Source organism: Lontra canadensis, unplaced genomic scaffold (genome assembly GCF_010015895.1).
Source record: "Lontra canadensis isolate GAN:19392208 unplaced genomic scaffold, GSC_riverotter_1.0 scaffold21, whole genome shotgun sequence".
NCBI lineage: Eukaryota > Metazoa > Chordata > Mammalia > Carnivora > Mustelidae > Lontra > Lontra canadensis.
In genome coordinates, this window is record NW_022631015.1 from 4,097,573 (window position 1) to 4,112,397 (window position 14,825).

Genomic DNA, 14,825 nt, shown 5'->3' on the forward strand with positions numbered 1-14,825 from the left:
TCTCAAACTCAGTGGGTCATCATGGGGACAGCCAAGAACAACCACTTCCCACTGAAACTTCCTCTCCTAGACAAACCCAAGACCCCGAAAAACTACGCGCAGCCCGAGGTTCTGTGTCACACCTTCGAGACTCTGTCCAGCCTTCACAGATTGCTGCCTAACCATCTGATGGAGAAACTTTATTCCTACAAGAGTGAAGAGGACAAACAAAACTGTACGTGGGTAGAGGGTGCTGTGAGCTCTTTTAACAAGCACACACCTTACACTGGCACAAACTCCTGCTTCTTTTAGCCACAAGAACTGTTTTGTTATTGTTTTGTTTTGAGAGAGAGAAAGAGAAAGAGAGACAGAGCAGGGGGTGGGGCAGAGGGAGAAAAAGAGAACCCCAAGCACCCTCCCCGCAGAGCGCCAAGCCCCGCAGGGGACTCGATCTCACAAGCTTGAGATCATGACCTGAGCTGAAATCAAAAGTTGGATGCTCAACCGACAGCCACCAAGGTGCCCCAAGAACTGACTCTCTACAAGGTGGGTGTGGTCCATCCTGGAGACCCTTGGCCCCATGTGTAGCCTGCCCAGTGATGGACTCCACCATCACTCCTTCCCATTCCTTTTCTTTCACTGGTCTTCTATGATCGGGGTTAAGTCTGTAACTCTTCTCAGCAAAGCTTACCTATGGAATGGTGGAAAGTGGACTAAGTGGGAAATAACCACAAAATTTAAGGTATAGATGTGATTTTGAGATGAGTGAGAGAACTTCAAGTTGAAGGTCAGGCCTTTGCTCTCTTTCCTGCTGCTTCTTCCTCCATTTGTACCTCTCCAGAGAGAAGCCGGATATTCCTCCCACCCCACGAGGCTTACAAATGACCTTCTGTTTCTTGAGTTTGGAGTGGCCCACCACTGCTGGAATTCCGTCAGGACAGTTGATAACTGGACTGATTTGCAGAATTGAGTGGAGCTTGGCTCCTGAATTGTCATGTTTCAATGAAGGGCAAAGGTAGCTGGTAGCCACTTGTGCCCATGGACTTTAGAAAGCAAAGGAGCAGCTGCCACAGTGATTAAGACACAAGTCATGGGTAGGAAGGTTTGATGGCAAATTTGTCCATTTGTATTCTGGTTAGTCCTTGGTCCCTGAAAACACAGTTTTATGAATTGACCCCAACATCTAGATTACACTAACAATTACATAAAAATAATCAAGGAAAATATAAGGAACCTACTAGAAGTGATACATGTCATAGATAGGCAATTCACAAGATGAAATGCAAATTATCGATAAGCACAAAAAATGTTCAAACACTCTGGTAATGGAGGAAGTAGAAAAAAATCAACGTGGTATTTTTTAGGCCATCATACTGCTCAAATCTTGAACGATCAATTGTGATGAACATGTGGGGAAATTAATACCCTCACAATCAGTATTAGCATGCTTATTGATTCAGACATTTTTTGAAGATAATTTGAAAGTCTTTGTCAAAATTTAAAATGTATGTTACTGACTTATTAAATGAGTTGAACTTGGCAAAGAGTAAGTAGAAAATAATTTTCATTTTTCTCACAACTTCTCCCTTTGGCCCATTCTCTTGCTCTTCACTCATCACCTTTGGGTGAAATTATGAGCAGACCTTACAGCTTTCCTGGTCATGTTCATTCAGATAACAAAAAGTCCATTCTAGTGTCCAAATTCCAAACACCTCGACCAGAGTAAAAACTTCCCTGCTCCCCAATCCCGTGACGTGGTGGTTTTTTTTTTTTCTTTTTCTCTATTGCTCCTTCCTTGCTCCCTGGCTGATATTGGGTCAACAAGGGTGAGGGTAGGAAGAACTGAAAAAACTTCCTTGACTGTGAAATATCAAATTGTCACCAGTCATTCATAACTTCTAGGGATGGCAGCTTTCCAAAGCTGGCTTCTTTTTTCCAGGCTGTTTGGTGGGTTCCCTTGCTGGAGATCTCTCATTCACTCAGCCTCCTGCTGACATTTCCCTTCTCTCATCCCCACCCCTGCCCCAGCTTCTGTAGACTGTGCTCCCAACATATTTCAGTGGAGATTGCCTCACCGGTTGACAGAAGCCCTCTTGAAAGCCTATTCAAGATGACTCAAAACTAACCCATTTTGAGGGGGTTTGCATATAACATGTAGAAAACTTGACCCCCTTGTCCTTCACACCTTCACCCAGCTGGTGAAAATGCAACCGGCTCCCAACACTGATCTTTTGTCTCTGTGGCCACAGGCAGCTGTGCTCCTAGCCAATTGTCTTATACTCTGAAGTGTTAGGGTTGAACTGCATCCCCCAAAATGATATGTTGAAGTCTTAACCCCCCAATATCCCAGGGTGTGAATTTATTTGGAAACAGGGTCTTGAGAGAGGTGCAGATGTAATTAAGATGAGATCAGATGGAAGTGGGTTAAGTTCCTAGTCCAACACAACTCTCCTTGTAAGAGGACAGAGATACAGAGGGAGGAGATGGCCCTATGGCAACAGAGGCAAAGACTGGACTGATGCTTCTGCAAGTCAGGATAACACCAGGAATTGCAGCAAATACTAAAACCTAGGAAGAGGCAAGGAAGAATTCTCTCCTAGAGGTTTCAGAGGGAACAGGGCTTGGTTTCGGACTTACGGGCTCCAGAAGTGGGAGCGAATACATCTTTGGTTTTAAGCAATCCAGATTGTGGCACTTCATTATGGCAGTCCTAGGAAATGAACACATCAGGCATTAGGGAACAAAGCCCAGCTCCCCAACAGGTTCTTTTACTTATTTACTTGTTTGCTTATTTATTATTATTTTTTAAATTTAAAGTTAGGTCACAAATATTGTAAGATTGGTTTTGGGAGTAGAATTTAGTGAATCATCATTTACATGTAACACCCAGTGCTCAACGCAAGCGTCTTCTTTAATGCCCATCCCCCATCTAGCCCACCCCCCTCCACCTCCCCTTTAGCAACCTTCTTAACTATGGTCTCTTATGTTTTGCCTCCCCCCCTTTTTTTTTTTGAAGATTTTATTTATTTATTCTATAGAGAGAGATTGAGAATAAGCAAGTGAGCAGAGGGGCAAAGAGGGAGGAACAGGGACAAGCAGACTCAGTGCTGAGTAGGGAGCTTGACACGAGGCTTAATCTGGAGACCCTGAGATCCTGATCTGAGCTAAAATCAAGAGTCCAATGGTCAACCAACTGAGCCACCCAGGCACCCCTTCCTCTCTGTTTTTATCTTATTCTATTTTTTCCTTCCCTTCCCCTATGTTCTTCTGTTTTGTTTCTGAAATTCCACATATGCGTGAAATCGTATGATTTTCGTCTTTCTCTGAAAGACTTATTTCGTTTAGCATAATACCCTCTAGATCCATCCACATTGTTGCAAATGGCACGATTTCATTCTTTTTCCATTGTATATGTATGCCACACCTTCTTTATCCACTGTCGGTAGTGCTGCTGTAGACATTAGGGTGCAGGTGCCCCTTCAAATCAGCACTTTTGTATCCTCTGAGTAACTGTCTAGTAGTGCAACTGCTGACTTGTAGAGTAGTTCTATTTGTAACTTTTTGAGGAAAGGCCATACTGTTTTCCAGAGTGGCTGTACCAGTTTGCATTCCCACTAAACTTTTCTCCACAGCCTCGCTAACATTTGTTGTTCCCTGTCTTGTTAATTTTAGCCATTCTAACTGGCATAAGGGGGTATCTCATGGTGCTTTTGATTTGTATTTCTCTGATGCCAAGTGATGTGGAGCTTTACTTCATGTATCTGTTGGCCATTTGTGTGTCTACTTTGGAGAAATGTCTATTCATGTCTTCTGCCCATTTCTTGACTGGATTTTTGTTTTTTGGGTGGTGATTTTTATGAATTCTTTATAGATTATGGTTACTAGTCCTATATTCAACTTACCATTTGCAAATATCTTCTTTCATTCCATAGGTTGCATTTTGGTTTTATTGATTGTTTCCTTCACTGTGCAAAAGCCTTTTATCTTGATGAAGTCCCAATAGTTCATTTTTGCTTTTATTTCCCTTGCTTCCAGTGATATGTCTAGTAAAAAGTTGCTATGGCCAAGGTCAAAGAGGTTGCTGCTTCTTTTTCACCTCTAGGATTTTGAGGGGTTCCTGTCTCACAGTTAGGCCTTTCATCCATTTTGAATTTATTTTGTGTATGGTGTTAAGAGTGGTCCAGTTTCATTCTTCTGCATGTGGCTGTCCAATTTTCCCAACACCACTTGTTGAAGAGACTGTCTTTTCCATTGGATATTCTTTCCTGCTTTGCCAAAGATTAGTTGACTGTAGAGTTGTGGGTCGCAGGTCGTTCTCTTAAAGTACCTTCATCTGCCAGGGGGAGGAGAGGTGCTACAGTGCACAACATTACAACAACTCAGCCTAAAGAAATCCTCACATGCCTTAAAGAATGTTTAGCTTTTTCTTGTTTGTTTGTTTGTTTTTTTAAGATTATATTTATTTGTCAGAGAGACAGCACAAGCAGGGGGAGCAGCAGGCAGAGGGAGAAGCAGCTCCCAGCTAAGCAAGGAGCCCAATGTGTGACTCAATCCTAGGACCTTGGGATCATGATCTGAGCCGAAGGCACTTACCTGACTGAGCCACCCAGGCATCCCATGTTTAGCTTTTTTTTTTTTTTTATAAATAGGTATGCTGTACATAGGTAAAAAACTCCCATCTACCAGATTTTCCTCAGACTGTGTGGCCTTAGGACAAAACTGAGACAACAGAAAAACTCACATTTTAACCTCCCATTACATACCTATGCCCTTTGACTTAGCAGTTCCCCTTCCAGTTAGTGTCCTAGAGAAATTCTTGCACCTGTGCACACAGATGCAGGAAGGAGTGTGTGTGCTCAAGCATTGTTTATCATGGTGACAGATTATAAATAGCTTCATGTCATTCAATGGCAGAATGATAAAATAATGGATGCATCCGTATTGAGCAATACTATTAAAAAGGAAGCTGATGTTTAAATATTTACAAAACACATTGTAGAACATTAATAAGCTGCAAAATAAGAAACACTGATTCCATTTATACCGAAGGAAGACTGTATACCTGTACGTACAAACATGTGTGTACACGCAGAGGAAAGAGTTCTGGAAGGAGACGTATTCCAGCCCTTGGCTACCTCTGGAGAAAGAGGAATGACATGTTTCCTTTAACTATGTATACTACTTCAAGTTGTCTGACTTTATTCCGATGGAAATTTATCCTGTACTTTTGCAATTAAAATGCAGTTTTACCATTGAATATGCATTCAGCGTTTATGTGAGGTAGCAGAATCAGGTTTTGACTCTCTTGTGATATTTCAGTTATATGTTGATTTCAGTTTTGTTCCCTTAGCCTGCCAATGGAGACACTGATAGGTATTGATACACCTTTAGCCCCTGGGAGTGTTCCTGCCAGGTAAAACTGCCATTCATGAGCACTGAGATCACTTTGTTTCAGAGGGGTTGGGCTGCAGGACTCCTCACTGTGGTCGGAAGTCAGCTGAAAGTGAGTGACGTAGCTGAGGTGAACGGCGTTCTCAGGCAGAAATGTTTCCTCAGAGTCCTGTGTCTGTGCCTTGAAGGACCCTGGCCTGAGGCAGAATCCAGTCATTGAGGGGACATTAGCCTCTGAGACCTTGAATTCTTCACTCAAAGGCTGTTTCAGTTCCAGAATGCCATTTCCAGTGATTGCCTTGATCTGCAAGAGATGACCCCATTTCTCACACTTTCATCTGTCAGATCATGAATTCAATAATGGATACCAGTGGCTCCCTGCTACATGTCTAAAGCCTCTGTCTAGTCGAAATTTCACCTGGCCTTAAAATGGGTTTTATTTCTTCTCACGCCAGCCCCATCTGCACCCGCCAGGGAGCTTTGCCTGCATTAGACTGTATTTATTACCCAGAGCCATCAGAATAAAAAAAAGAAAGAACTAAAAATTTATAGTTAGAAACACGGGGTCCTTTTTTTTTTTTCTGGATTTTAAATAATAGGAAGTTAAATCATACGAAAAACATAAAACGAGGAATGAGTATCCATTATACTATATGTATTTAGGTCTACCGTGCCCAGATAACTGGCCCCCAAACATCACAAGCCTCTGTGAGTGACCCTCTTCCTCCTCTACCCCATGTCCCAGCACAGCAGTGTAAGGAGCTATCCTGAGATCATGTTAGTATTGGTTCTATGATGTTTTTTAAAGACTGTCCAAGCCAGTGTTTCAATGACTGGCACCAAATCAAAAACTAGAAAGTGGGCAGAAGTTTAAGGCTTTTGTATGTTGTTTTTAATGCTTAAGAAGATGACTCTCTTGGTTAATTCACTGCTCTCCACACCCCCGATCCTAGATACTTCAGGAGGCTGCTTAACTGGATACAAGGAAGGACAAGGCAGGCAGAAAGAGTGGTTTCCAAAAGAGTGAGTGGGCTGGGGAAGGAGACCAGTGGGGCAGCTCTCGAAGCAGCGTGTGCGTGTGCGTGTGCGTGTGTGTGTGTGTGTGTGTGTGTGTGCTGTTCACAGTCTGGCCGGCCACCGATGGCCACCAAATCCATGACTTCTGTGTGTAGACTGGAGAAGACAATTATGATGTGTGAAAGCAACAAATCATTTTAAAGCCTGAAGTTCTAAGTTACCTATTTTTACTGCCTCTGGTAAACACACACACGCGCACACACACACACTGGCTTGTGTACTTGGCTCAGGTACTTGTGTACCTGATCTATGCTGATTTGTCTTGTGATTACTAATTCCTCCACCCATTCTTCTGTCATCCATCTGCCCATCTCACATGTATTGCCCTCCACACATTAAAATAAGAAATACAAAACCATCCAAGTGGCTCACAATCCAATATACCTAAAATGTCACCTATAAATTGATATTCAATATTATTATACTTCCAATAATTTCTTTTTAAATTAAGTTTTATTTATTTAAGTGATCTCTACACCCAACACAGGGCTCAAACTTTCGACCCGGAGACCATGGTCTTCTGACTGAGCCACCTCCTCCAATAATTTCTTGAGCTTCAAATACCTGAACTGGGTTAATTAGTTCAGTTTAATATTAACTTCAGCTTTGAAATTCTGACAACCAAAGCAGAACATATGCTCTTCCTATGATTCCAGTGCCTGGGAGAGCTTCTGCGTGCCCCGCTGAGGGATCCTGAGGTAATACACTGCTTCTAAGAACAATAGGTAGAAGCTGTCTGGGCCAGGCCTGAGACCACTGGGCAGGAGCCTCAGATTCCAGCCCTGTTTTTGACTCACTTGGAAGGATTTTCAGGCCTCTAAGGGTCAATCTACTAATCATGACATCATTTAGTCAGATTGCCGAGCTATGGCCCCTTGGTTCAATTCTTGTTTCGTTGGTGTCTGTGCCAATTACCCTGTCCAGTAGAGACCATCAGTGGTTCAGTCTGAGAGACAAGGGAGGCTGGACGAGTTCTGATATAATTTCTATTGTAATTAATATGCAATTTTATCATTGAAAATGCATTCAGTGTTTCCTGAATCCCTGGGGCTCAACTCCTCTTCCTGCATTAGGTTGATGACAGTGTCTTAGTTTCTCATACACCCAGATGGATTGCAGAGCCATGCACAAAGCAGCCTGAACACTGACTGTTGATCCTCTGATCATTACCAGTTGGCAAAGAAAAAGCTTACACTACAGTGTAAGTCAGTTATGTCACTAAATTCATAGTGTAGTTCTACTGACTCCTTTCCCTTCCCTTCCTTTTGGTAGCAGGGCTGTCTTGATGAAGGATGCAGGGTATTGAATCACATTCTGGCACAAGCTCTTGGTCCCATGAGAGGAGCATTTTGTTAGGGTCAAATGAGGTCAACATGAAGCCATGCATGTGATGTAAATGCGGAGTGTGGTTAACATCTCTGAAGATAGAAATAATTGTGCAGTCAATTGTCATTAATTTGAGAATCAGGCACAACTTGTTTAAATAGATGTCAGTATTCGTGCTGGTGCCAGCACGTTGGTTTGTATGTTCATTCACTCATTCATTTGCTCTGCAGTCTATTAGATGTCCAGGACCAGGCTCGGGTCTAAGTGGAGCTCAGTAATGTTTTTGCAGTGAAGGCATGGCAGTTCAATAGTAATTATGAAGTAGCATAAATACTCTCTCAAATGAGTGCCATGTTGCTCTTGCTATGCAAACATGGAAAGGCATGCTGAATCACCATAAATATTTCTTCTATTACTAGGTCAGAATTCTGAATTCTCTGGCTTAGAAAGGATCTTAGCAAGACACCAGTTCCCAAAAGATATTAATGCGACCCCGAAACCAAGTAGCATGCCCCTGTGGAAAAGGAAATCCATCAACAACTCGAATCGTGGGTGGAAGAAATGCTACTTGTGGAATAAAAACTTGGAGGTGCCTCCAATGTCAACCATAGCTGTCAGGTAGGTGTCTAATTTTTGTCTGCTGCCAACATATTTAGAGATATGCAGGATGACCACAGACTCTATTTATGCCTGAGCTAAAAAAATGACTTAATGTGGTCTTTGAGATACATGATAGGCTTGAGAACAAGTATGGCTGTTAAAGCACATAAGCCCCATTTTCACACACCCAAGTGCTGGAGGAGTCCTCAATCAGAGAAAACTCAGGGACACAAGAGTGGGTGTGTGTCCCCCAAGAGCCATTGCATTGCAGGTTGGTGAGCAGAGATCTAGCAGGGCTGGAATGGGATTCTTGGAGAGGGACCCCACACTGAGCTATGGCCCTTTTATGCTGCATGAAGTCAGGAAGGAGCAGCTCATCCCCAGCATGACCAAGGGCCCAGGATCCAATAGTTTTAATAGCTTGGCTTGATCTGTCCTCTGCCGGATTTTACATGGACAGAAATGGGAGCCATTTCAGGGTCTTCAAGAGAGGGGTAATGGGATCTGATCTGAAACCTCCCTGGCCTGTTGGGGAGCGAGGGTGGTAGCAGACGAGGGGTGGTGAGCATCAGACCAGGTGGTAACAGTGGGGATGTGGAATTGCCTGGATTCTGACACTTGAAGTTATAAGCTTTGGGGCACCTGGGTGGCTGAACCAACGTTCAGCATCTGACTCTTGAGTCTGGCCGGGCTCATGGTCTCGGGGCCCTGGGAACGAGCCCCATGCCTGGCTCTGTGCTGGCTGTGGAGTCTGCTTGGGATTCTCGCTCTCCCTCTCCCTCTGCCTCCCCCTGGTTCCTGCACATGCACTCTCTCTCTAAAAAGAAAAAAAAAGAAAAAAGCAAGTTATAAGCTTTGGTTCCTTGGCAAATTATCTTTGTTGGTCTGCTTCCTTCCCTAATTATGCCAGACAGATGATGTCTCCATATTTGTTTCTTTAGTATTGCTGTACAATACCTAATAAAGGATTTCTAGTTAGTACTTAGTGGGTATTCAAAACATGTTGCTAGGCTGACAGGAAAAATATATAATTTGCTATAAAGACAGAGTTCTCTCTGCTTTGAGGTTGACAGACCCAGGCAGAGACATCCAGCTCATGAATTTGCCTGTAGTAGACACTTCTACTGTGGTCATTGTTCTATGGAAATAATTTCCTTGTCTACTTTTTTACCCCAGTATCCTCAGTGGCATAACTTGACAATTTGACTTAAAAATCCACCTTCAGGGGCACCTGGGTGGCTCAGCGGGTTAAGCCTCTGCCTTCAGCTCAGGTCATGATCTCAGGGTCCTGGGATCAAGCCCCACATCGGGCTCTCTGCTCAGCAGGGAGCCTGCTTCCTCCTCCCTCTCTGCCTACTTGTGATCGCTCTCTCTCGGTCAAATAAATAAATAAATAAAATCTTTAAAAAAAAAATCCACCTTCAAAGAAGGCAAAGATACGTTATAAAATAATTAGAACAGTGTTATTTTCTCCTTGGACAATACAAAGAACTAAATTTGTATCTAGATTAAGGGTATAAGTTATTTTAAGTGATGATTCCTGATGACTTAAGATTATTTAACCATACTTTGGAGGCCTATAAAAGAGAAAAAAGCAATTTCACAATTGTGGGAAGTTTATACATCTCAATTTCAGGCCATAATGTCTTGACATGAACTAATATATTTTATTTACATCCTAGTTTGTTTGGTTTCTGAAAAGATAGCTCAATTGTTAGAACATAAGAAATGACATATTTATTCACCTTTTCTCCTATGAACATTCATTGGCTGTCCTTAAAAAAGTTAGGACTCATAAAAGCAGGCATCTTTACTTGTTCTTCACATTAGGGGAAAATAATTAAGTATTTTGTTGGCTGTTGGTTTTTGCAGATTACTTTTATCAGTTTGAAGAAGTTCGTGATTGTGGCTGGTTTGCTTAGTTTTTATCATAATGGATACAAATGCTTTCTCTCTATCCATCAAGTTGAAAGTATTTATCTTTACTATTAATATGGTGAATTGTATTGTTTTTAAAAATATTATTATCACGGAAGAATATACACAACATAAAATTTCCTATTTTCCCCATTTTTTAAATGTGTACAGTTCAGTGGCATTAAGTACATGCACATTGTTGTGTAAACCATCATTGTCCATTTCCAGAAATTTTTCATCTTCCCAGAGTGAAACTCTGTCCCCATTGAACACTCACTCCCTATTCTCTCATCCCTCCAGCATCTGGCAAACATTATTTTACTTTTTGTCTCTATGCATTTGCCTAATCTAGACCCCTCAATAAGTAAAACCATACAGCATTTGTCCTTTTGTGTCTGGCTTATTTCACTTGCATGTTTTCAACGTTCATCCATATTGAAGCCTATGTCAGAAGTTTTCCTTCTAAAGGCTGAATATTCCATTGTCTGTATATAACATTGTTTTATCCAAACAAAAAACCCCCACCATTTACTGAAAATGTCATCCTTTCCCTGTTGAATGGTCTTGGCACCCTTGTCAAATCATTTGATCATCAAAAACAACATGTGAAAAAAAATAAAAAAATAAACCAACATTTGATCACATATGCAAAGATTTATTCTGATTCTCTATTCTAGTCCATTGTTTATAGGTCTGTCCTTATGCCATGCCACACATTGTGTGTGTGTGTGTGTATATATAATTATATATATACAATTGTTATATATTATTATTCCATATTGGAGGTCCAATATTTGACATGTAAATGTTTATGATTGTTATATCTTCTTGCTGTATTAACCCTTTTACTATCATGTCTTTATCTCTTATTTATAAGTTTTTTAGACTCCTTTGTCTGATATTAGTATAACCATCCCTATTATCCTTTGCTTACTATTTGTAAGGAATATTTTTTTCATTCTTTCATTTCTAAACCATGCATGTCCCTAAATCTAAAGTGAGACTTAGGGCACCTGGGTTGCTCAATGGGTTAAGCCTCTGCTTCAGCTCAGGTCGTGGTCTCAGGGTCCTGGGATTGAACCTGCTCCCTCCCACCCCCGCTGCCTGCCTCTTTGCCTACTTGTGATCTCTGTATCAAATAAAATCTTTAAAAAAATTTTTAAAAATAAATAAAGTGAGACTCTTATAGGCAGTATATTAACTGAATCCTGACTGGTTTTATTATCCATTCTATCAGTCTATGGTTTTTGGAGAGTTCAATCCATTTACATTTGAAGTTAATTATTCATAGGGAAGCACTTACTTTTGCCATGTTGTTTTCTGTTATGTTTTACATAGTTCCCTCATTCCCTGCATTACTGCTTCCCCTTGTGTTTAGTTAATTTCTTATACTGACACATTTTGATTCTCTTTTCATTTCTGTGTGTCTTCTATGGGTATTTGTTGGGGGGGGGCGGTTACCATGGGCATTACATAATAACATCCTAAAGTTATAACAATCTGTATTACAGATTATTAACTGTATCTTATATGTAGTTGTAACGATCTATAACAATGTATCTTTGTTACCAACTGGACTAAATTGCTGCTTCACCCCTCGAATTATGTTATTTGTTACATGGTACTTTTATACTTTGCATACCCATTGATATAAATAAATTACATCTTATGCATTTGTCTTCTAAATCCTATAGAAAAAGTAGATTTGCAAACCAAAATTATAAAAATACTATTTTTATATTTGTGCATGTATTTACCTTCACTGGAGAACTTTATATATTCATGTGGCTTTGAGTTACTATCCTCTCATTTCAACTTGGACGTCATTTAGTATTTCTGGTGGGGGCAGATCTAGTGGTAATGAACATCCCCAGTTTTTGTGCAGGAATGTCTTAAATTTCTTATCTCTGAAGATGTACAGTTTGCAAGATGTAGGTTATCTCACCATTTTAAATATGTCATCCTAACTGCCTTCTGAACCGTAAGGTTTCTGGTGAGAAATCTAATAATCTTTTTGAAGATCACTTTATGTGATGAGTTGCTTTTCTCTTGCTGCTTTCAAGATCCACTCTTTGTCTTGGACAGATTTGATTATAACATGTCTTACTGTAGGTCTCTTTGTGTGGATCCTACTTAAAGTTCATTGTACTTCTTAGATTAGTATATTCACATCTTTCCTCAAATTTAGCCATTCTTTTTTTTTTTTTCGGCCATCTTTTTTTCAAATAACCACCCTGGCCCTTTCTCTCCTCCTTTCCCACCTCACTCCTTCTCTGCCTAGGACTCCCATTGTGTGTACATTGGTTGGCTTGGTGGAGTCTGTCCCATAAGCCTTTTAGACCCTATCCACTTTTCTTCATTCTTTCTTCTTTTAGCTCCTCGAACTTGATCATTTCAAACGACTTCTCTTTAAGTTTGCTGATTTTTCTTCTACTTGTTTGAGTTTGATGTTGAACCCCCTCTAGTGAATTCTTCCATTCAGTAATTATAATTTCCAGCCCAGGATTTGGTTTAAAAAAATAATAACGTGCACCTCCTTTGTCGATACTTGTATTTTCTTTACGTGCTGCTTTCCCGATGTCCTTTAGTTCTTTGTCCATGGTTGCCTTTAGCTCTTTTGAGGTATTCGACATTTGTTTTGAAGTCCTTATCTGGTAAACCTGATCACTTTTTTTTTTGGGGGGGGGGAATATTTCCAGAATTTTTCCTGCTTCTGTGGGTTGTTTTTGTACACCTTTGCACACCTTATAATCCTTTGTTGAAAACTGGGCATTTTTGCAAAAACAAGTTCCTCTTTCACTGATGGGTAGACCTTCTCTCATGAGTGGGCCTGTGAGTCTTCAGATTAGCCCAGGACTTCTCAGGTATTTTCTGGGCATGCTTCCTGTCTAGGCCTGTATGTTTGTTTGCTTTGGGGTTTTTATTTGTTTTTAATTTTTCCTCAGCTGCTTTCAATGTCTAGAGTCCGCAGCTTCTTGTCAGGGCCTTAAGTGCTCTATATGATTCCTTTTCTGTGATCTCCCTCCCCGCATTGGAGGGTCTGCAGTCAGCTTGTACCTTTCATGTTTCATTGTATGCCACTGCTTCTCGTGGTTTCTTGACTCCCATCCAGACTACGCCAACCTTTTCCTCCTTTACTGTGAGTCAGGCAAGACAGCAACCAGTCCCTCAGGCAGCCCACACACAGCCCAGAAGGTTGCAAACAAAGTTCACTCTGTTCATTCCATTCCAAGGCAGGGAGCTAGGACTTAGGTGCATTTCTTCCAACCACACCATGCAGGGTAGCGGTGGGGTAAGGGCAACTAAGAACACCACACAGTGTCCTACAATTTTCAATGTATATTTTCTTTGTTGGACAACCACTGGTTTGCTGTAGATGTATGGCTTCTGTAGTTTATTTGGTTTCTGTAGAGAAATGAGGGTATTTAGGAGAGCAAAATATTTCATGCCAGTTTGGCAGCCACCGGAATTATGCCCTCGTCCTTCTCAATAGATATGGCACTAATCGAAACAGGAAGTTACAAGGATGGTTAAGGGAGTTTGCAGGTATGTCTTTCATAATATACCACATTGGACAAGAACTATATCATACATAATTACATAATAGCTGATCCAGATCACTGCTTTTATTTCCAGTGATAGCCCCATCTTCCCTTCTTGCCTTTTTATTAAATTATGGGGAAAAACATGGAACTAAGATTGTCATTTCTTTTCTTTTTTGTGTGTTTCTTTTCTAATACTACTACTGCTCCATTTGCTCCCTTGCTAGGTGGTTGAAGAAGAACATGCAACCCACGGAAGACCTTCAGTCAGTGATCCAGAGGCTGTTGGTGTTTGGGCCAATTACGTCCGTCACCCTCTGTGGTCGGCAAAGCGCTATCGTGGTGTTCAAAGACATGACTTCAGCTTGCAATGCTGTGAATGCTTTTCAAAGCAGGACCCCAGGCACCATGTTTCAGTGCTCCTGGCAACACAGATTCATGTCGAAAGATGTAAGACTCCCTATGACCCAAATCTTACATAAATTCTTAAAGCATGTGGTACGTAACTGGTTTGTCATCAGGGCTCTAGTGAACTATGATAATCATAAATGATATGTTAGCGCTGAGAAAAGGCACAGTTTATTAGGTCAAGTATTGAAAATCAGAAATGACAGCACATCCCTTCATTTGAAATGCATAACACTGCTGTAACAGGCATCACAGCTTGGCTTTTTGGGAGAAGAAGTTCATGATGGCATTCATGCATTCACTTGACAGCCATCTTTCCTGAAGGATGCTGCTTTCTTTGGCGTTAATAGCGTGCAGCTTTTCTTTCTCCTGACTTCTGATGATCTGTTTCGAAATACGCATGGCCTGAAAACACAAAACCAACAGTAAGGCTAAGGGGCATTCTAGAGGGAGTGGGGTTTATTCTAGAGTGCTGAATTTTGTTTCTCCATGGTTCACAGAATCCCGTCCCGCCTTCAGATGTATGTGTAACATAGGACAGTGCTTCTCAAACTGTAATGTGTGTGTGAACCGTCTTGGTAGACG

The 14,825-nt window shown here is 41.2% G+C and overlaps 2 protein-coding genes across 6 annotated transcripts in view; one reads left to right on the forward strand and one right to left on the reverse strand.

Moving 5' to 3' along the window:
* CUNH6orf201 (chromosome unknown C6orf201 homolog) overlaps positions 1–14,825 on the forward strand; it is a 20,886-nt gene continuing 6,061 nt past the window's right edge. Inside the window, exons 1-3 of one of the 2 annotated variants that reach the window (XM_032861492.1) lie at positions 1–214; positions 8,193–8,391; positions 14,060–14,282. In XM_032861492.1, the coding sequence (XP_032717383.1) occupies positions 22–214; positions 8,193–8,391; positions 14,060–14,282 (615 nt within the window). In that variant the 5' untranslated portion in view covers positions 1–21. Of the gene's footprint in view, positions 215–8,192; positions 8,392–14,059; positions 14,385–14,825 lie in introns of those variants that run through there. The other variant, XM_032861491.1, reaches the window with a different exon arrangement.
* The window catches only part of ECI2 (enoyl-CoA delta isomerase 2), a 23,584-nt gene continuing 21,783 nt past the window's right edge, over positions 13,025–14,825 (reverse strand). For all 4 annotated transcript variants that reach the window (XM_032861489.1, XM_032861488.1, XM_032861487.1 and 1 more), the window contains one exon: positions 13,025–14,645. In XM_032861489.1, the coding sequence (XP_032717380.1) occupies positions 14,490–14,645 (156 nt within the window). In that variant the 3' untranslated portion in view covers positions 13,025–14,489. The remainder of the gene's footprint in view (positions 14,646–14,825) is intronic.